This window comes from Callithrix jacchus, chromosome 5, assembly GCF_049354715.1.
Source record: "Callithrix jacchus isolate 240 chromosome 5, calJac240_pri, whole genome shotgun sequence".
Taxonomy (NCBI): Eukaryota; Metazoa; Chordata; class Mammalia; order Primates; family Cebidae; genus Callithrix; species Callithrix jacchus.
The window spans coordinates 79,252,550-79,273,515 of record NC_133506.1 but is presented as its reverse complement, the minus strand read 5'-3'; the positions used below and the strand labels follow the sequence as shown (position 1 = coordinate 79,273,515).

Sequence of the window (20,966 nt, the reverse complement as noted above, 5' to 3'; positions counted from 1 at the left end):
AAAGGATGGGGCGAGTGGTCAGGAAATGACAGGGTGGCCATTAGCAGGCTTGGGATGAGGAGGATGAGAAAGAAATGCTTCCAGCCAGGGGAGAGGGTTATTTTAGGAGCTAATCCCTGGAGAGACATTGCTTCTAGGAATCTCCCGTGCTTGAGTCAATGAAATGGGGAAACCATGAGTGCATGCAACTGCATCCCACGTACAGGCGTACACTTGCATAAACAGCCAAGGTGAGTGCCAAGGCCCCACATGTGACTCCTCTCCAGTATCTAAAAAGCATGATGTGCCAGGTCAGGAGACACTGACAGCTGCACTCAGGACCCCTGGTCGCTGTCCAGGCCCCAAGACCCCACCATGGGGGTCCTTGTCAATCACTGCTTCTTCAGGACTACAGGTGGCTGGTTTAGATTTGCCACGGCCAGGGCAGAAGGCGAAGGAAAGGGCAGGGAGCCCACACACAGCAATGTACTTGGCTCATTCACTGTCGATGGTAGAGGCCTTAACAGCAGAAGAACTCGTGCAAGTACAAGGCAGTGGCTTCCCTTTGGCATGAACACCACCGATGGTGTTCGGTGCAGTCCTCAAGGACCTGGGCTCTGGAGTCAGACGCGTTTGAGTTTATTTTTTGGTCCTACCATTTCAGGGATAGCGTGACTGCTGGCAAGTTATTTGACCTCTCTGAGCCTCACTTTCCCCATTTATAAAATGGAAATCATCATCCTAATAGCTAGCTCTCAGGGTTTTGAGGATGAAGTAGCAACATGTACACCATGCAATACTATTCAGCCATAAAAAATGATGTGTTTGTGTCCTTTGTAGTGACATGGTTGAATCTGGAAACCCTAATTCTCAGCAAACTGACACAAGAACAGAAAATCAAACACCGCACGTTCTCACTCATAGGCAGGTGATGAACAATGAGAACATATGGACACAGGGAGGGGAGCATCACACACTGGGGTCCATTGAGGGGGGCCAAGTGAGGGACAGTGGAGGGGTGGGAGGTCAGGGAGGGATAACATGGGGAGAAATGCCAGATGACGGGGGATGGAGGCAGCAAACCACATTGCCATGTGTGTACCTATGCAACAATCCTGCGTGATCTGCACATGTATTGCAGAACCTAAAGTACAATAAAGAAAAAAAAAAAAACAACATATGGAAAACACTGGGCCCGATTCCTGACGTATAAGTGATGAATCATTTCTTGCTGTTATTGTTGCTATTGTTTTTGGTAGAAGCATCTGTTTATCTCAAGTTTAACATTATCAAAAATAAACAGACCACCCAGGAGGCAGTTTATCCTCTGGTCAGCTTTGCAAAGGTCAGCACAACTCTGGAGCCAGAAAAACTGGTTGGTCCTGAGAGGTTCATTCTGGGAAAGCCAAGGCAGACCTTCCTCAGAGTAGGAGGAGTGTGGGTGGAAAGACTGGCCTGCCACTCCCTCTCCTTCCTGGTTCCAGCCAAGCTCATGCAGAGAGGGACAAAGGTCACCTTATCTGACTGCCTCTGGAACAACCAAGTCTACCGGCTCCGTGGTGTGACCCTGGGCCTCCGCTCCAATCTCCCCCAGCGTGAGGCTGGCTGGGAGCTGATGGAGAGCGGTGTGCTGGCTATTGTCCCTGCAGACACGTCAGGGGTGTGATGACAAGGACCTGCTTTGGGAAACCCTGACATCATCCTCTGGCTATGCTCGAAGGGCTGGCTCTGGACACTGGCCCCGTGGGGATCTTGGGCTGGTGACTCGGAGCCTTCCCTCTCCCTCTTGGAAGTGATTAGATGAATGAGTCAGTTGTACTTTCTCTGCATAAACATTTAAAAGGCTGAGATTAAAGCGAGATCATTGGAATCCTAGTTACCTTTCCGTGAGGACCCACACCAAGGGCAGGAAATCGTGAAATGGAATGTGAACCTGCACCTCCGTCCTTATCAACCTGTGAGCTGCCCCAGTGCACTGCGTGGGAGCTATTTTAATTCATGGACAGACTACTTCCTAAGGTCCTGGAAGAGACTGAAGCAAAATTTGTTTCCCAAGAAAGAAAGTCGCACACAGAAAAGTAGCTATTGTTTCAGTGTAGCTCTTGCCTAAGACATTTGCGTAGATTAACATGTCATAATCTACAGAATGATTGGGCTACCTTTTTTTTTTGACAGTCTTGCTGTGTGGCCTAGCTTGGAGTGCAGTGGCATCATTGTAGCTCACTGCAAGCTCTGCCCCACCTGTTCGAGCAATTCTCCTGCCTTAGCCTCCTGAGTAGCTGGGATTATAGACACGCACCACCAGGCCTGGATAATTTTTTTTGTGTGTGTATTTTAGTAGAGATGGGGTTTCACCATGTTGGCCAGGCTGGTCTCAAACTCCTGACTTCAGGTGATCCACCTGCTGCGGCCTCCCAAAGTACTGGGATTACAGACATTAGCCACTGCTCCCAGCCCCTGATTGGACTATGTAACCAAAGCCAGAACTCACTGTTCCTGAAGGGGATCAGATGCCTTTATTAGGGAAATGGCATAATAGGTGGATGTTTGAATGAACAATTTTTTTTTTTTTTTACTCAGATCCCTGGCACTTTGGAAATGTGTCTTATTTCTTTTTTTTCTTCTTTTTTTTTGAGAGATAGGGTCTCACTCTGTCACCCAGACTGGAGTAGAGTGGTTTGATGATAGTTCACTGCAGCCTCAAACTCCTGGGTTCAAGGGATCCTCCTGCCTCAGCCTCCCGAGTAGCTAGGACTACAGGCAGGCACCACCATGTCTGGCTGGTTTTACGTTGTTTTGTAAAGATGAGGGCTCCCCATGCTGCCCAGAATGAATTTCATGCCTTTTGATATAGCTGATCTTAGGGCCACACCAGTCAGGACAGGCAGTTAACCTGTGTAAATCCTTGTCCTGTGTTAGCTCTTGAGCTGAATCCTCTAGGGACAAAGAATATCATCAGGTGGGAGTGTAAAGGTGCTTTATTCTGTCTCCCTTTTCTCTTTTTAGGACCCTCCTCAGTTCCTCTCAGAGCCTCAAGCTGCCCTTAGCTTTCTAGAGACCTCTCCCCAACTTCACCTCCCACTTGGCCATGCCCTGCCCACCTCTCAGTGATGCCTGAGAAGACTGACATGGAGGCAAAGCCTTTACTTCACTGGGTGGCAAAGGCTGACTCCAGGCACCTCTTTCCTCTCTCAGTGTTCACTCTTTCCTCTCACCACTCCCACACACCCCAGCGCTCCCAGCTCCCCGATTCTCTTGCCCACCTCTTTCCCAGACCATTCTCAGTGAAGTATTTGTTATGTATGCCTTAGTGCACTTCTTTACCCCAAGCATCATTTGTTCTTTGGAAGTTATTTCTCATTACAGAATGATAGATTTTGTTCATGAGAAAGTTATGCCAAAGCAAAATTTTCTCTTTTATGCTAAAGCAAACGACCCTACCATCTCGCTCAGGGTTATTGTCTATCTGCCTTCAAAATGGACAATCAGAGAGACTGAAGACTTTTGGCGTCTCTGCAGAATGACTAGATTCTTAGTGAATAGGAGAGTTTTGTAATCAAGTCTAAGCGTGAGCAGTGACTAGATCCTACGATCTTTTATAAATGTAAGTGATAGAAACGGGTGGCTTCTGGACCAGCCCCGGAGGATCAGAAATATTGCTTTCTCCATGAAAGTGTCAAGGTGATGAAAAGAACTAATTTAGCTTTGACAATGGGGCTATATATTCTAAATCACGGGTTCATCTTTTTTTAAAACAAAAAACAAAAAAAAATCCTGACTCAGGTGGGAAGACTGGCCCAGTCCCAAGAAAAGGTGAGATCACTTTAGGAGGAGATGCTTGTCTTTTGGAGCTAAAAACCTGGGCCCTTCCACTGTTGGTAAAGTTGGGAAGGGCAGCCTGGGTTCCGTTTTACTCAAGCCTGAAGTCGGGCATCTGGACAATATATGACTTCTGTAGGAGCTAAGAGGATGTTCATGTAGAGTGAACAAAATGCTCTGATGACCAGCGAGAGAATTAACAAGCTACAAGTAAGCCCGTAGGGGTCTCAACACAGAGCGATATTTCAGTAAAAATGACTGCTCATAAACAGAGCAAGGCCATGCTAAACTCCAGGATACAATTTCTGTTCTCATGATTCATCGCTTCCATGTAACACAATGCATGTTGTATTCAGTGTTCTGGCCTGATTAGCAGTTTCTATGACAGGGAAATAGGCAATGAAACACGCTCTGAGGTATGGCCCCGAGGAGGACAAAGTTCCCGATTCCCCCACAGAATGTCATTTCAGGTTGATGTGCCTACGTTTTTTCCTTCCAGCGGGAATCTGTAAGACTCTATGAACTCAGAAAGGCAACTTGCAGGTTGGGAGTAGGATCAAGACCTGGCACTCAAGAGGAGAGGGGAAGAGAGGTGGTGCTGTCATCCAGCTGATGGCAAGAGGGGTGATGTCTGGGAGTAAAAAGGAAAATTCCAGGGTAGGGACCATCCTCTGTCAAACATGTCCTTCGGGGTGTTGGGAAAAGTTCTACATTCTAGAGTTTCTGTTGCAGGGTTGGAGATCGGTTGGTCCTTAATGAAGTTTGGAGGGAGGGAGACAATGACGAAACGATCCTCTCAGAGACTGGCAGAAACTCAGAAACACAGCTGCAGAGAGAGCTGGAAAATGTAAACACATCTGGAAAGGCACGTGGACAGGGGAGGGAAAATACACAGAGGCTGGAAGGATTATACACAGTGAAACCACAACCAAGGGAGAAGATAACGATCACAAGAAGTGACACATCGAAAAGTGAGCTAGGTCACCTTTGCCATTGGAAGGACTATAGCTGTCTCTCCAGCTGTCTCTAAGTGCACTCTCTGTAGCTGTCTCTAAGCAACTCCCTCTGTCCTTATGAAATTCCTGTTCATCTTGCCCATAAAAACTCATAGGCACATTTAAAGAATCATTGCTAAAGAGGCTGATGCATAGATGAGTAACAGGTGTTCCATTGCCCATTACTGCTGTCCACTTTTGGATTTTTCTTGGATTAAGTTGCCCTGTATCCTCTGCCTCTTTCTCTAGCCATTCTTTCTGTTTATTTGTCGCAGATACCCTGCCTCTTTCTTGCGTTAAGCCTCATTTTAGCCCTCTTATCTTTTTATACATCCTCATCCCCCACAACTGCCTTCCTCCAAAGGGTACTCATGGTTTTTTGTACCCTGCAGTAGGTCTCTAGTTTTAAAAGAGTTTTCACCTCTAATTATGATATATAATTTACTTTTTAATTACATTTTCATTGATCGTTTTCTCCTCTAGAATGTCAGCTCTGTTAGAGCAGAAATCTTAGTACATTTTGCTCACTGGTATGTTCCAAGTGCTTATAATACTGTCTGTTATACAGAAAGTACTCAGTCTTATCTAGTCCATTCGCTGAAATTACCATATATACTGAAGTCTTCCATTGTCTATAACTTCAGACCAATTCTCTCTTCCAAACTCTAGCTCCAAAGAACGCACTGTCCCATTAATCTCTGCTGTTGGATTTCCTGTGGACCATTCAGCAATTCAAAACAAGAATTCGTCATCTCTCTGCAAATATGTTCTTCCACTCACATTCCGCATCTTGATAAATGGTACTGCCACTCACCCAGTTCCCCAAGAGAGAAACCTGGCCATCGCACCTTTGATACTTCACTGTGTCTAAACAAACATATCTATTGATCTGTCATCCATCCAATCATGCAAAATTAACTATCTCTTAGATCCTCTTTTTAACCTGCCCACAGCCATGACTCTTGTTCAGGCTCATCACCACTCACTAAATAAGTCTAACAGCCTTCCAACCCTATTCTGCCTCTCTCTTTCTTTTTGATTCTGTCTCTCTTGAGTTCACTTCATGTAGCAGCCAGAGACACATTTCTACCTGCAAAATCCCTCCCCCTATGAACACACAAACACATCCCTTCCACTGGAAACCTTTCCAAGAGTTCTTCACTGCTTTATTATTATTTTAAGTTTTGTTTCTCCCTGTTGGGGAGTTAGAATAGTGCTTCTATTTACTCTCTAAAGTGACGAGAGCCTCTCTTAAGCTCGAACCTCTCTACTGCTTTTACAATACAATTTAAGCTACTTTTATAACTTGAGCAGTTCTTATCTTTTCATTCTTTTCATTAGTCTCCACACTGTCCTTTCAGGACTCAGCTGGGAAGTCACCTTTTCCGGGATGCCCTGCTTAGGTGTGCATTCTGCATTTCCCCTATGACTTTTATCTACATGTTTTATGAGAATAATCACAAGGAAGGATAGTTTTCTTCTTCCCTGCCTCTTTTCTTGCTAAAAGGCAAACTCCTTGAGGTCAGAAGTGGAGATTAATTCACTGATGTGTCTCTGGTGCCTACCTAATTCTTCACATCAATAATTTAGTTGAGTCCACCTTGAAGAAAGCCCCATGAGATAGCCATTATCGTTATGAAGATTTTACAGATGAGGCAGTTGAGGCATGGTGAGATCACATAAATTTTTATGGCCACATGGCTCACACTCACAGAGTCCAGGCTTAAAATCCAGGCTTATAGATCCCAAAGCTCCTGCTTTACTGCCTCAGACAGCCTCACATCCTGTCCATTACCTTTGTTAAATGTCCTTCATATTTATCATTCTCTCTTCATTTCCATTGACAGTGCTCCTCTCACACCCTCTGATGACTCACCTAAATGGCTTAATTTTTTTTTTTTTGAGACACAGTCTTTCTCTGTCACCTAGGCTGGAGGGCAGTGGCACAATCTCAGCTCACTGCAAGCTCCACCTCCTGGGTTCAAGCAATTCTTGTGCCTCAACCTTCTAAGCAGCTGGGTCTACAGGCGTGCATCACCATGCCCAGCTGTTTCATATTTTTAGTAGAGAGGGGATTTCACCATGTTGGCCAGGCTGGTCTCGAACTCCTGATCTCAAGTGATCAGCCCGCCTTGGCCTCCCAAAGTGCTGGAATTACAGGCATGAGTCACTGCTCCTAGCCCATAATTTTAAAACATTCCCTCTACCTTCTTTCCCATGCACCTGCAGCCAGATTAATATTCCTGAACCTCATTCTCCTTGTGGAGATTTTCCTCCTCAACTGCCTTGATTAAAAAAAGCAAACTTGAATTAGAGAATATGCAACCAACAAAATTTATGAATAAAACCATGAGTTGTTTCTTCGTGATAATCAATTAAAAATTTCTAACTAGTGTAATAATAAGAGAGGGAGGAAGGGAGAGAATATACAAATACACAGCATTTAGAATGAAAAACTGAGGTCTACCCCCAGGTTCACAGACACTTAGAACAATTGGGAGCCAATACTATATACTAGTGGAGGCTAATAACTTTAAAATTCAGGAAGGAGTGAGAATTTTTAGTAATAGGTAAGTTTTACAAAATTATTATTATTTTTTTGAGACGGAGTTTCGATCTTATTACCCAGGCTGGAGTGCAATGGCATGATCTCGGAAGTTGTACAAATTAAAGAGAAAATTTGAGTGCACAAATAATTATGGACAAAATTGAAAAAAACTTTTCAAAGAACTACTTCTGGGAAAGGTGCTGGTTTCTTAATTTCCTTGGTTGCCTATGATTTTAATAAGCAATGTTTTTAAGCAACCAATCATTGTGATCGTATTTAAATGCTTCCAGGACATGAAAAAATATGAATAGATAATTCTATACTATTTTGTGAAGTGTTTACAGCTTTGACATTTAAATCTGAAAAACTAAAACAACAATGTCATAGACCAGCATCATTTATGAATATTGTGGCAGACAGGATTAGCTACTTATCAAAAGCCAGGATCCCTCTTCCATAATATAGAGGCACTGCTGGAAATGGCTGTTTAGCCAGAGAATACGTTTCTCAGCTGTATGTTCTATTCTCACACTGGAATGTGAGTGCAAGTGATGTGTTCATTTCCGGGTTGAGAATTTTTAATAAGTGGATGAACCCTCTCATCCCTTCTTCCCCCTCTGCTGGGTACAGTCAGAGGATGACAAAGCTCTAGGGCAGAGATTGACAATCTAAGGCCCGTGTGCCTGCCTGTTTTTGTAAATAAAGTTTTACTGGAACATAGTCATGCCTATTTGTTTACCTACTGCCCATGGCAACCTTCCTGCTACATCAGAGTTGAGTAGTGACAGAGATAGTCTCAAGTACGTGTTATCTGCTCCCTTAAGAAAAAGTGCCACCCTCGCTGTAGGGAATGGTGGCGCAGCAAGACTGAAGGAGGCTTTTCATGGAGGAAATGCCTCTCTGAACTCTTTCCAAGCAAGAAATACACCTTTCTCGCCAAGCTGTTGAAGTTTTGCAGTTTGTTTTCCAGCTAGCATTATCCCAACTAATAACAAAATAGATGCACAATCCCAAATAAAATACTAGCAATTTCTGAAACCAAATTGATGAGAGATTTTTTTTCCCCTAGAAATTCAAGGAAGATTAGGAAAGGTGAAAATACCACATTACGTGGTCAAAGAAGAAAAGCCACATCATCATCTTTTCATATGCTTTGAAAGCATTTAAAAAATTCAACATCCATCTTGCAAAATACTCTTAGTGGGACAGGAATAGAGAAATATTTCCTTAGAATATCTTTCCTTTACCAAGGGCTACATCATATACGGATATGAAGGACTAGAGAAATCCCCATTTAAGAGAGAAACAAAACAAAAATTTATGTAATCATCAATATAACACATTATCACATAACATAAAACATAAGGCAACATTAGTATAATATAGTAAATGTAATATAATATTGCTTTTGAGGCACAGGCAAGGTACCAACAATAATAGTATTCTGGTATGTAATATACAAATAATTATTAAATTATATAGTAACATATTTATTGTACAATATACTTTATATAATTTATACTATATAACATTATTTATTAAATAAGCTTTATATAATTCATAATTTTATATGTAAGATAAACATCTATATGATATAAATATTTTATATAAGATATATATTATTTGGTTTGTATAATATATAGTATATTATACTTTATAATATATAATTTATAAATTATATATAATATATTCAGAAATAAAATACATAAACATTATATGTAATTTATTTTATTAATATACTACATACACTTTTAGAAATTATATTAATTGTATAACATGCTACTCATCTTGTTGCTTTTCAAGTACCAGCCAGTGAACCAAGGCAGAACATAAAAATGAAGCAGAAAACAAACTTTTATTCCTTTGGACCTAGACAACATCTGATAAACTGAGAAACTATTGGAACCATTAAGAAGACCTTTGATACTGCCCAGTTATAAAATAAATGTGTGAAATTAATAGGTTTCCCATATATCAGCAATAACCAATATGACTTTACTTAAAACAACAAACTTTGCAAAGGGAAATTTAAAAAGACTTGAATAAGTGGAGAAAGATACTATGGAAGAATTTACAGACTTATATATTTTAAACATGAATTCACCACAAATTAACCTGTAAATTCACTACAATTCTAAAGAAAATTGCAATAGAATTGAAGTTGACACAAAAAATTGAGGCTAATTTTCACTTAAGATATACTTGCAGGAGTAGCCATGAAACATTAGAAAAAATCAGACAAATGGAAAGAAACTTGGGAAGACAGATATGAACAGAAACCGTAAAATAGATCATAAAACTGTGGAAAGCATAAAGTTAGACCTCTCTCTTAAACCAAGCACTTAAATAGTTTCAGACTCACTAAGGATTTAAATGTAAAGATAAAAGTATACAGATATTACAAGACAATCTAAGTGAATAAACTCTACATTTTTGAATTAGGAAATATTTTCAATAAAAATGAATTCAGAAAATATAATGAAAAAGATGAGTGGATTTGACTGTGCAATAATTAGGAACCGCTATAGGTAAATTACACTATACAAAAAAATTAAAAGGTAAAGGACACGTTGGTAAAAGGATGTGAATCCTGTAACAGATGGAGGAGTGGCATGTTTTTCCTATATAAACAGCATACACAAAGCAGTAAAGAAGAGCACGCTCAGCAGGAAAGAAGAGGAAAAACCACATATTGCCAATGATGCATAACCACAAGGGAAAATATAATCTCACTAGAAACCAAAGAATGCAAATTAAAAAGAGATCTTTTGCCTATCATGTAAAAGTAAATCATAAATATACATGCACCCAACAAAAGAAAAGTAAATAAATAAACTTACATGCATGGAACAGAATATTTTAAGAAACAAAAGATGCCCAATGAAGATTTTTATCTGCCCAAGAGCTCATCAGAGTAAAGATGGAGGCAGTGAACCCTTGAATACTCAAGGCCAAGTTCAAAGGCACAGGATATTTAGTGGAGAGGGAGAGAGAGTAGAGAGAAAATCACAGTGTGATATTTAAGTGGGCACTGATGGATGAGGATATTGCCTCTCCTGGAGTTGATATTTTCATATTTGCGAGTTCCAAAGGCAAAATTCATGTGGCCTCTGAATCACTGGGTGAGAGCAAGATTTTAGGATGTGAATAAACTTGATGACAAGTTTTATAATAAACTTAGTTTTGGATAAAATGCCTTTAGACACACTTTTTGACAGTGTGTCAAAACATTGAAATATACACTGCTTATTAATATCTACCAATAGTCCTCAGAGTGGATTGTGGGCATAGCTGCAGAGAGTAAGTGTGCCTGTGGGAAAGTTCATCTCCCCTTTCTCCCTGTTACCATAGTTTTCCTGGGTTCCACCCCAAAACCTCTATGAGTGAATTCACTACTGGCAGGCTGTTTGGGTTCCCCTAATATCAATTGTTCAAAAAAGTCTACAAAATGATTTTATACAGTTTATGACAGAATCAATATTTGTGTCTCCTTTTTGAATATTTGTCCTTTGACTTGTTGGAGCAAGTGAGAGCTTTCTGAGCTCTTACATGCACTGTTTATCATGAACTTCACTCCCAGGAGCCTGTAAGCTGGGCAGAGTGGATGTTATCACCTCCATCTCGAGGTGAGGTGACTTGGGTACCTGGGCTTGGAATCTAAGTTTTCTAGTCTGGGGCCAGTGCTCTTTCTGCTATTACAGTCCACCTCTCTTTAAACAAGGAAGACTTTGGTTGGGCGAGGTGGCTCATCCTTGTAATCTCAGCACTTTGGGAGGGCGAGGCGGGTGGATCACCTGAGGTTGGGAGTTCGAGACCAGCATAACCAACATAGAGAAACCCTGTCTACTAAAAATACAAAATTAGCTGGGTTTGGTGGTGCATGCCTGTAATCCCAGCTACTCAGGAGGCTGAGGCAGAAGAATCGCTTGAACCAGGGAGGTGAAGGTTGTGGTGAACCAAGATTGTGGCATTGCACTCCAGCCTGGGCAACAAGAGCAAAATTCCATCTCAAAATACATAAATACATACATACATACATAAGGAAGGCTAAAGAGGACCATGACTATGACTCCTAAGTGATGGACATCTTGTGGGGAAGATGTTTTAAGGATTACACCCAGTCAGGTTCTCAACTTGCCTGACTAGAGCAAAATTAGCCTGTGTTGACTTGGCCTTGCAGTGTACGTGAATGGGGATTGCAAGAAACGCCCAGAATCTCTGGCTGTGGAGAATCAAGTGGACTAACAACCTATAGTATGACTCTTGTCTGGTGAGAGGCGCTCATCCCCAAAGGTCCTAGTATGTCAGAGCTCCAGGCTGCCCTCAGATCTCAAGAGCACCAAGGACAGACATGCCATTTGTTCTAACTACCTTTTATGGCCTCTTTCACAGCAGAATCCACAGGAAGAATGTTTTTTTCCACCAGTTCCAGCGGCCCTGGTCGTAGAGCAATTTTTTCGTTGAGATCATCGGCGAGTCGGGCTCTTTTCAGCTTCATCTGAGCAGTTGGAATGGACCTCTCTGCAGTGGAAGCTAAAGAGTTGAAAGGAAAAGGATCAGTTCTAGAATTTGCTGTTTCTCTCTCTCTCTTTTTTGTTTTTTTGGCTCGTGGTTACAAAAGATTGTGTCACATTGTGCTCTACCATCCTAATAATTTTTCAATGCAATCATCATCAGTTTACAGGGATTAGCACCAAAGCCTAGACACTTCCAAATAAAGGCAAATAGAGAGGCATGTCGAAAAGCGAGAGAAGCTTGCTTTGTGAGGATTTGTGGAAAAATGTGCAATTTGGAGACTTTTGTAAGGAAGCAGTGTGCAGGGCCTGTGTTTTTTGCCTGACCCTAAGCTATGGCCCTCGGACACACATTTGGTCTTCATAGTGACTGGCACAGGCTGGGCCCATAGTAAATGTTATCTGTTGTTATAATTAGTAGTACTAGTATGACTTTTAAAGGGTTTTGGACTAGTCAGTGCTGTGACCCATGGAGTCAAATGTCCGGGTCAGTTGTGAAAAGAAAAAAAAATTCCATTAAAATAGTTATTTAATTAAACAGAGGGATTTTTAAAAGTTGAATTCATCTCCAGGCAGTTTCTCAACATTCGGAGGGTGTGAAAGGTCACGGACAAAGCCTTAAATTCACTTCGATACAGCTGATACCAAACTTCCTTTTTAGGTTGGGCCCTGGCTTATTTCTGTGGAAGAACTCAGAGGAGAATCCAGCCAACTTACTGCTCTCATGGAGAACTTAAGTGAAGATTCTATAAGCATTTGCAGCTTTATTTTCAACTTCATAAACCTAGAAAGTGAGATATTTACGGACAAGTCTCTCAGCTCCATTATTTTATTATTATCAGCCTGCTAACCCAGACCCTGTGTCCAGCACTGATCTAGAACTCTCCATCCAGAAGAGAGCTAGGGATGTCTCTTCGGCTGCCACAGGTTTAGCTGTGGAAACTGCCTCTTCTAAGCATTTCACATTAAATGGAGGGACTGTCGATACTCCAAACCAAACAATGAGCATTCCAAAGCCCATGTCATCGCCAAAACACCCCTTACAGTTCCTTGTGAGGGCAGCTTGCTAGCTCTCTGCCTCAGCGATCTTTCTGACCCATCCTGTGCACCAACTCAGGACTGATCTTCAGAAAGCCTCCTTTCTTCTTATGCCTCTGCACAAGATCCTTCCCACCATCCAAGACTCTCAGTCCAGTTTTTCAAGACTGCTACAAAGGTAATCTACCTCCTATCATGACCAAATCTACTGTTCCAGAGAGCCTGGTCCTTATCCTGTCTTCCATGTCTTGCTGAATTCACCTTTGCACCTTGGCTTATTTCCTTTCCCCACCTTAAACTTCTTCCCCACTCCCCACGACCGACATCTTACTTTTGGGTCCCAGCATAAAGCTTTCCTAACTCTTTCTGTTTTTACAGATCCTTCTTGCTTTCACTACCTCTAGGAGTTAGAAGCACTAACCCTTCATCTTGCTGCTTCTGAAATTGGACAATAAACTCCTGGGCAGCAGGAGTCATTTTGTATCTAGCAGATCTTTTATGTTCTAAGAAGCGAATTCCCAATTTCTATTGACAAAAGGGGATCCCATGAGAGGCACCAGAGACATGCAATTGAATGGGGGTTGGTGCAGTTCACACCCTGATATTTTAATTCAAGACCATAATGATGGAGGAAATAACATTTCATATGTTTTTGATTATAGCATTACTGTGCCCTCATTGTCATAAATGTGAAAAATGCTAAAAAGGTGTGCAAAAAAAAATGAAGGCTTCAGGAAAATCCCCACTTAGTGTCACCTATTTTTTAAGACTTGTGTGTCTTCCTTAGTTATTTACATTGATTTGTAGGTTTGTTTTTCTTCCCAGAATCTGACTATGAATATAGTTTAAGTATATAATTTTTCTTCCCAGAATTTGGCAGCAAATATTGTTTTTTGCTCTTTTCACGAAACATTGTCTTGTAGATCTTTTCTCATGAAATCACTCTTTGAAAGCCTTGTTTGGAATAGCTCTATGGTATTGAAATGGCTCTGCTGTCTGGGGTATATGCCCTGGTTCTGTCATGGTCAAGAAAGAATTCAGGACACAGAGACACACGAGGAGTGGCTTTAGGAATGGAAAGTTTAGTAGAAAAAGAAGAGAGAAAAAGCTTCCTCATGCTGAGAAAGCGGGTAGCCCAAGAAGAGTCTCCGGTTTGTACCGAGGTTTGAGGAGGCAGTGATTGATTTACATAGGGCCCAGGGGATTGGTTGACCAGCTGTTCCACTTACATAGCCCGAGAAAAGACGGGTCCTCCCACCCTAGTTTTTATTATGCAAATGAGTCATCCACCTGGAGGTGGCCATGATCCCTGCCTTGTGAAGTCTGTTCCTTCAGACTGTGACACCCTTCCATCTTTTTCTACCTGGCTCAGCCCTCAAATTCCAGTCCATATCCTCGCTCTTCCCCAATCCATTCTGATTCAGATGGCTGTTTTCTCTGATCTCTTCCATGCACCCACAACACCATGCATTTCCTCTCTTTTCATGCTGGATTGCGTTGGATACAATGAGTTCTAAATTTCTCTTCAAAGAATAAGTATGTCACTTTGTTCAATTTTTTCGACCTCCATTTTAAAGTTTAAATTCCTTGTAGTTTCAGTAAACAACCTCTTCCATCAGTTCTAATCAGTAGTTCACATATATTCCCTTGATTCCCTGCTCTGTCCTGACTCATCCAGGTCACCTGTTGCAGTCACCTGCTCAGTCTTGACTCATCCCAGTCACTTGCTTTGACCTGAGTCACCCCTGTCACCTGCTCTGACCTGAGTCACCTTTAGTTACCTGTTCCATAACTGTTTTTCCTGCTAAACCACTCACACCGCCACTCTGGCTCATACCCCTGCTCTCTTTAAAATAACCAGTAGGAATTAGCTTAGACTGTGCAATCTAACCCTAGCCAACAGGGAAACAACAGCAGTAGCAGTAGGGGCTGCATCAGGGATAAGAACCTCTTCCCCTCCCCTGTTCAGGTGTGCATTCACCATTGCTCCATCCATGAGATGCACCCTTCTATAGAAGTAAATTGCCTTGCTGAGAGAATTTATATTCGGGTGCTATTTCTTTTGCGGCATCAACATTTTATGTATAACAATTGTAAATGTGATTCTCATGTCCTCTGTTATACTGTGAGACCCTTTGAGGGCAAAAACCTGTGTCTTATTTATCATTGAATCCACTGGCCTGGCAGAAGAGCCAACTCCTAGCAGACACCCAATACAGTGTGTGTTCAAGGAATAAATATCCCATAGGTAACTGTCAAATTAGGAGTTGGTTGGACCTCTTTTAGGGTGCACACCAGTGGTCTGGGGGATTCTGTCCCAGGGAAGGCAACTCACGAGGCAGGAGTAGGAGCCTCTTCTCCTGCATCCAGATGTCAGAATATGGGAACCAGTTAGGTGTCTGCTTTGTCTCACACACCCTGGCACAGAGGTGGTATTGTAAGGCAGAACTAGACCTGCTTTGATCAGCACTAATTTTCTCAGATTGTCATTCCCTGCATACCCGAAGGTAAAAGCATTAGCAAAGCACAATCAATTACCTGGAGGATACAGAGGCAACAAGGGAACCATGATCCCCTTCTAAAGTGAGTGATAGTCCAGATTAATAATAATTGTCTGCACATGTCGAATGTGTTCCATGCACTCTTAGAAGATATGTGATTTTCCCAGACCTTACAGGTAGGAGATGGCACAGCTGAGATTAGAGTCTGAATCTGTAACCTGCTTAACCATTTTATGGCTTCCCAACTTGATTATCTACATGGCCTAGAAGACTTAGATGATTACTTGAAACTTCCACTTTGTAATGGCAAGGGAGATTTTTAAGAGGGCTTAGTAACTGTACAGAGACAGGTAACGCAGGGAAAATGCCCCAGCGTTTTACAGCATCTCTTGGTTTATGATTTCTTGCAGCCTTACCTTGGAGTATGTGCATATTAACCAAGTCAGCACTGTTGCACCTGTTTCTGGCTTTCCGCTTCAGGGAATGTTTAGCCTGTAGAACCCAAACAAAGAGAATCACCTAGTTTTACCTTTTTAAAAACGCTCGATTTATCTCAAAGGAGAAAATAACTTTTTAAAATGATAAATGAAACATGCAAATGGCGTCCCACAGTTTGATGAAGGCATATTTACAAAGACCCCTCAAGTCATTTTCAGATGGGAAAATAAGTTAAGAAGGTAAAGAGCCTGGGTCCGTGGCAGGGCTACGACCCTAAAGCTCTTTCAGGGATAGGCAGGTTGGGACATGTTAATAAAATGCTCCTATAACCCTTAGGATACTAGAGTGCTTGTATTATAATTGATCCTATTTCATTGCCTTTTTTTTTGTTTTCTGTTTTTTCTTTTGAGACAGAGTCTCTGTCATCCAGGCTGTGGCACAATCATACCTCACTGCAGCCTCAACCTCCTGGGCACAAGTGATCCTCTTGCTTTAGTCCCATGAGTAGCTGGGACTACAGGCATGCACCACCAAACCCAGCTAATTTTTTTAAAAAAAATTTTTATTTTTAGTAGACAGGGTTTCACCATGTTTCCTAGACGTCTTCAACTCCTGGAGCCAACCAATCAGCCCGCCTCAGCCTCCCAGAACACTGGGATTACAGGCATGAGCCACAGCACCCAGCCTCCATTTCCTCTGAAAATAGTCACAAAATTAACCAAGATCAGAGCTAAAACGTTGCCTAAATCCGTCTAATACAATATGACGATGTATGCCTCTTTCCCGTTACTTGCCTGACTTCTCTTTTAGGACACGTAAAAATGTAAAGCTTGCAGATGCAGACCCACCACGCATCAGAAGGGCATGGTGAGGCAGGTTATTTACCCAGTCTCATTATCTTCTTGACTGTTGTGGGCTGTGGGAGGTGGACCCCAGGTTTCTGATGTCTAGTTCTGGCATCTTATCTCACTATAGTGGATCTCCCAGCGGCCCCCTGAGAGGGGTCTGGGAATCACTTCGATTCTGATAAAAGAGTCTGCTGTTCTTTGTTCTTCTCGAGGTAGTAGGAATCACAGCCACTTGTGAGCTACATTGAGGAGTTACAGAGCCCTCCTTTTCCTCTCTACCCACAGACAAGTTGCAAGACTAGTACTCTCAGGAAAGGAAACACCAGTGGGCAGATGCTCTCTTTGCCTTTCCTTCTCACTCAAATACTTGCTAAATAGTATTTATGAATATATTATTGACAAATTCAAGTTGCAGAGATTTGTTATGAAAGTACAGAATATATGCCAAATGTCCCCCTCAAATGTTACAAAAAAAGGGAAATAAGCATAATTTCTCTTGCCTTTAAGTAGCTACAAATAAGTTCTGTGTTCATAAACCATGACTTACCATTGAATTGGATATTTAAAAATCTGATTTTTGTTAAGAAATGATAGTAATGAAAGGTGAGGCAGCATGAAAGCCAACTTTACTTCCCTCTCTAAAGTCTTTTTGATTATAGTTAATCTTTTTTTTCTTTTGAGCTGGAGTCTCACTCTGCCACCCAGGCTGGAGTGTAGTGGCACAATCTCTGCTCACTGCAGCCTCCACCTCCTGGGTTCAAGCAATTCTCCTGACTCAGCCTCCTGAGAAGCTGGGATTACAGGTGCGTGCCACCACACCCAGCTAATTTTTGTATTTTTAGTAGAGATGATGTTTCACCATGCTGGTCAGGCTGGTCTCAAACTCCTGACCTTGTGATCCACCCGCCTTGGCCTCCCCATGTGCTGGGATTACAGGCGTGAGCCACCTGTGCTGGCCAATTCTAGGGCATCCATACCATGATTTCTTCCAACATTAGAAAGATTGGGGACATTAAAAAAAAAAGCTAAAAAATAGCAGTTTTGAAGCTAATATAGTTGATCTCATTTCTGTAGTTATCAGTTAATAGGAGTAAGATTCCATATGATGTGAAGGCAGGGGACTGGCAAATTGATGGAGTTTGTTGTAGAAATTGTACTTGCATCAGCCAAGGGTTAGCATTCAGAGATTCATAACCTAGAGTCTAAGTTTGGATCAAGAAATTTGCAAAAATTACCTTGTCACTATCCAAATTTTTTCTTTGTTCATGGAATTCCGTTGGACGTTTCAGTGCTGAAACAGGAACACAAAAACATGAGTGGAGGCTGGGTTAAGGGCCTCGGTCAGCATCGCAGGCTTTGCCGGTGTGCTTGCTGAGCTATGCACAGTATGGATGTGCGTGCCTTTATTAGGCCACAAGCAACGAGAGAAGACAGGCCTGGAGGACACCAGCAGCCCTGAAGCCATAGGCGATGGGAAGTGGAATCGAAGCCTCAAACAGAGGGAGTAGCAGAGGTAGGATGTGCAACAAGAAGAGAAGTGATAGAGGCAGGGCATTCCAGGGTCCAGAGGAAATAGAGGGGGCAGTGGAAAACTGAAAACAGAAATAACGTTCTGGTTGGAGGGAGAGGTGTGATCTTGGGTAACTACACCCTCTTTGACTTTGCTCTGCCCTTGAGTGCAAAAGGCTCAAGAAATGACTGTGGTCTGTGTCTGTGGGGTGGGGTGGTGCACTGGGGGTAGGGGCTGTACTCTGGATAAAGTGTGTGACTGGTAGGTCAGGAACATGCAACCAAGGGTGTGAGTGAGAAGCAGAGAATCAAACTTTGAGGGCTGGAAGGAGCCTTGGAGACAGGGAGGTTAACTCCAATCCTGAACAGAATGGGGAAACTGAGGTCCACAGAAATGGATTGACTTGCCCAGGATCAGTTAGGGCTAGGAGCATGGGTCCTGTGACAATTCTAACCTCGTTCAAGGTGTGACATGTAAAATATTAACCACCAGTAGCCACAGGCACTGGTTAGTTGTACATAACACATGGAGGCCATGAACAACCTGTACTGAATGCCAGCCTTCACTCTCTTCCCACTGCCTCCTCCTCATCACCACTTTGTCACACCTCTTATGGGGGTTTAATAAACTCCTTTGCTTGAGCAAAGAAGTCGACTGTCATTTTGCAAAATTTCTACATTTTGCCTTGATTTTCCTAATCTTGAACAATCTCAATCAGGAGCCACAAATAATCACTTTTCATGATAAGTGATGAGGTTGAAAGGCAGTTACAGAACTGCATTGATTATTTTCCCCCCTGAATTAAACATCTGGACAACTTGATGAATCATGTGATATAGAGTTTTACAATGACTGTAACACTTGTCTACCGTAAGCTGCAGGTAATAAAGTATTCTTCCAAATCTTGGCCAGCACAAAAATTAGGTTTCTGACCAGATCAGAGAGAGAGAGAGAGAGAGAGAGCACTTGTGGGCGTGTGTGTGCACGCATGTGCCTCATTCAGCCCTTAAGACCATGCTGAATGTGAACACAGTTTTCAGCAGGGCTTGCTGGAGATCAAGCAGACATAGATGTAGACCATAATGGTAGCTGGCCATAGTAACCTCTTTAAGAACGCTGCCTGGAGAGTTAATAAGTCACACTCTCTATAAATCTCCCTGTTCACCCTGACATTAACAATGTTGCCAAAGGAACATGCAGAATTGTCCCATCTGGCTTCCTTGTGCCAAATATAGTTGACAGGCATCCTTCTCACTTGGATCAAAGATTAAGAGGCTTCCCTTCTTATAGTGAAAAAAAAAATGAACATGCTGCTTGAATACCACTGATCTAGAAACTGTTTTTCACTTGTCTTTGATTTCTGCTCTTCACTCTTAAAATGAGCCTCTCTGCAAAATCTCCCTTTCTAGATGACCCTTTTCTCCCATTTCTCCCTATGCAGTGATTCTGAGAAATAGATCAGCTCTCCTGTGTTGCTCATGTATTTTCTTTGAGTTGCCTCTGGTCATCACCCTTAAAAAGGCTTGCCTTTTCCTGCATTTGATCGCAGTTGAAATTTATGTCCAGGGAGTTCTCCACAGCAACTCCCTTTGCCCCTAAGCAATCAGATCATGATACAAAGTCTGCTTGAAGTCCAGTGGGCCACTATGGATCTATACAACCTGTATCAATAGGTCTTTACCTCTGTCCTATCTCCTGGTAATCATTTAGCTAAGTATGGTATATTGGTGTAGTTCAATTACTTACATAACCCAGAAAAGGAATCGATCTTAGTGTGGCCTCATTAAGTGGTTGAAAAGAATAACATGCCCTTTCCTCAAGAAACTCCCTGAAGGGAATAGTATGAATAGATCTTGAGATGTCATGCACATTCCAAACACAATTGGTTTTAACTGGGCTTGGGGTTTAGGAGGACTTTATCGGGTTCTCCTGTCTCTGAGGCTGTTTAATTCTTATTAGCAAAGCTTATTAATTGTTCTAAGAAACACTGTATTTCCTGTATCTCAGCTTTGTAGCACTACAGTTCATCACTTCTTGGTGTTAATAACTCCCCTGTGAGATGATTCACACAGTCCAGTTCTCTGATGCCAGGAGCACAAAGGTCTTCTGGAACCTTCTGCCACAGAGTGGAAGAAACGATCTCCATTTAGCAAGGACTTGGGAAGACAGCCAAAAAGGTCCACATGCTGCATTTTACCACATGCTCTTCTCCTCGGAGGTTAAGGGGTGTTATATGGGGCACTGGCTTGAGGTCACACTGTGGAAAACTATCCTGCCATGGCCTTGGGTTTGAGGTTTGCCTTCTCAGTGACTACAGAGATTGTGGGTTTTAACCACCTCCCACGAAGGCCAACAAAAGCAATGGTGCCCCCCACTTCTCAGTTGGCTTTTGGGAAAATGCATAAAATACCACTTCTGCTGCCAGCCTGGGGAGTATCAAATGGCAAAATTCTGTATTTAAGGGACTTTGACATTTAAGATTGAAAAGGAATTTGGATTCTAAATCTTAAAAAAAGTCCATGTGATGTTGAATTAAAATACTCTTGTAAATTCAATCAGCCACACATCTAACTCATTCCCCCCCGGAGGGAGATTAATGGTTCCTCACAAGGGAATTTGTGTTCTTGCCTCAGAGTTTCATTGTGGGCTATGCCTATTTCTGTCCCCATGACTATGGCTAATTTGGGTCAGCTGAGCACATAAACATTTGCTTACTGAGAACTTAGAAAAAGGATCCCGAGATAAGAAAAGCCCTCCTGCAGTCCTCTGCTCTCCA

At 42.2% G+C, this 20,966-nt stretch overlaps 1 protein-coding gene across 6 annotated transcripts in view; it reads right to left on the bottom strand.

Annotated features, from left to right (window-relative positions):
• MYOCD (myocardin) overlaps positions 1 to 20,966 on the bottom strand; it is a 107,164-nt gene that overhangs the window by 37,201 nt on the left and 48,997 nt on the right. For all 6 annotated transcript variants that reach the window (XM_035300081.3, XM_035300078.3, XM_035300080.3 and 3 more), the window contains 3 exons: positions 17,916 to 17,971; positions 15,811 to 15,886; positions 11,713 to 11,874 (listed from right to left, as the gene is read on the bottom strand). In XM_035300081.3, the coding sequence (XP_035155972.2) occupies positions 11,713 to 11,874; positions 15,811 to 15,826 (178 nt within the window). In that variant the 5' untranslated portion in view covers positions 15,827 to 15,886; positions 17,916 to 17,971. The remainder of the gene's footprint in view (positions 1 to 11,712; positions 11,875 to 15,810; positions 15,887 to 17,915; positions 17,972 to 20,966) is intronic.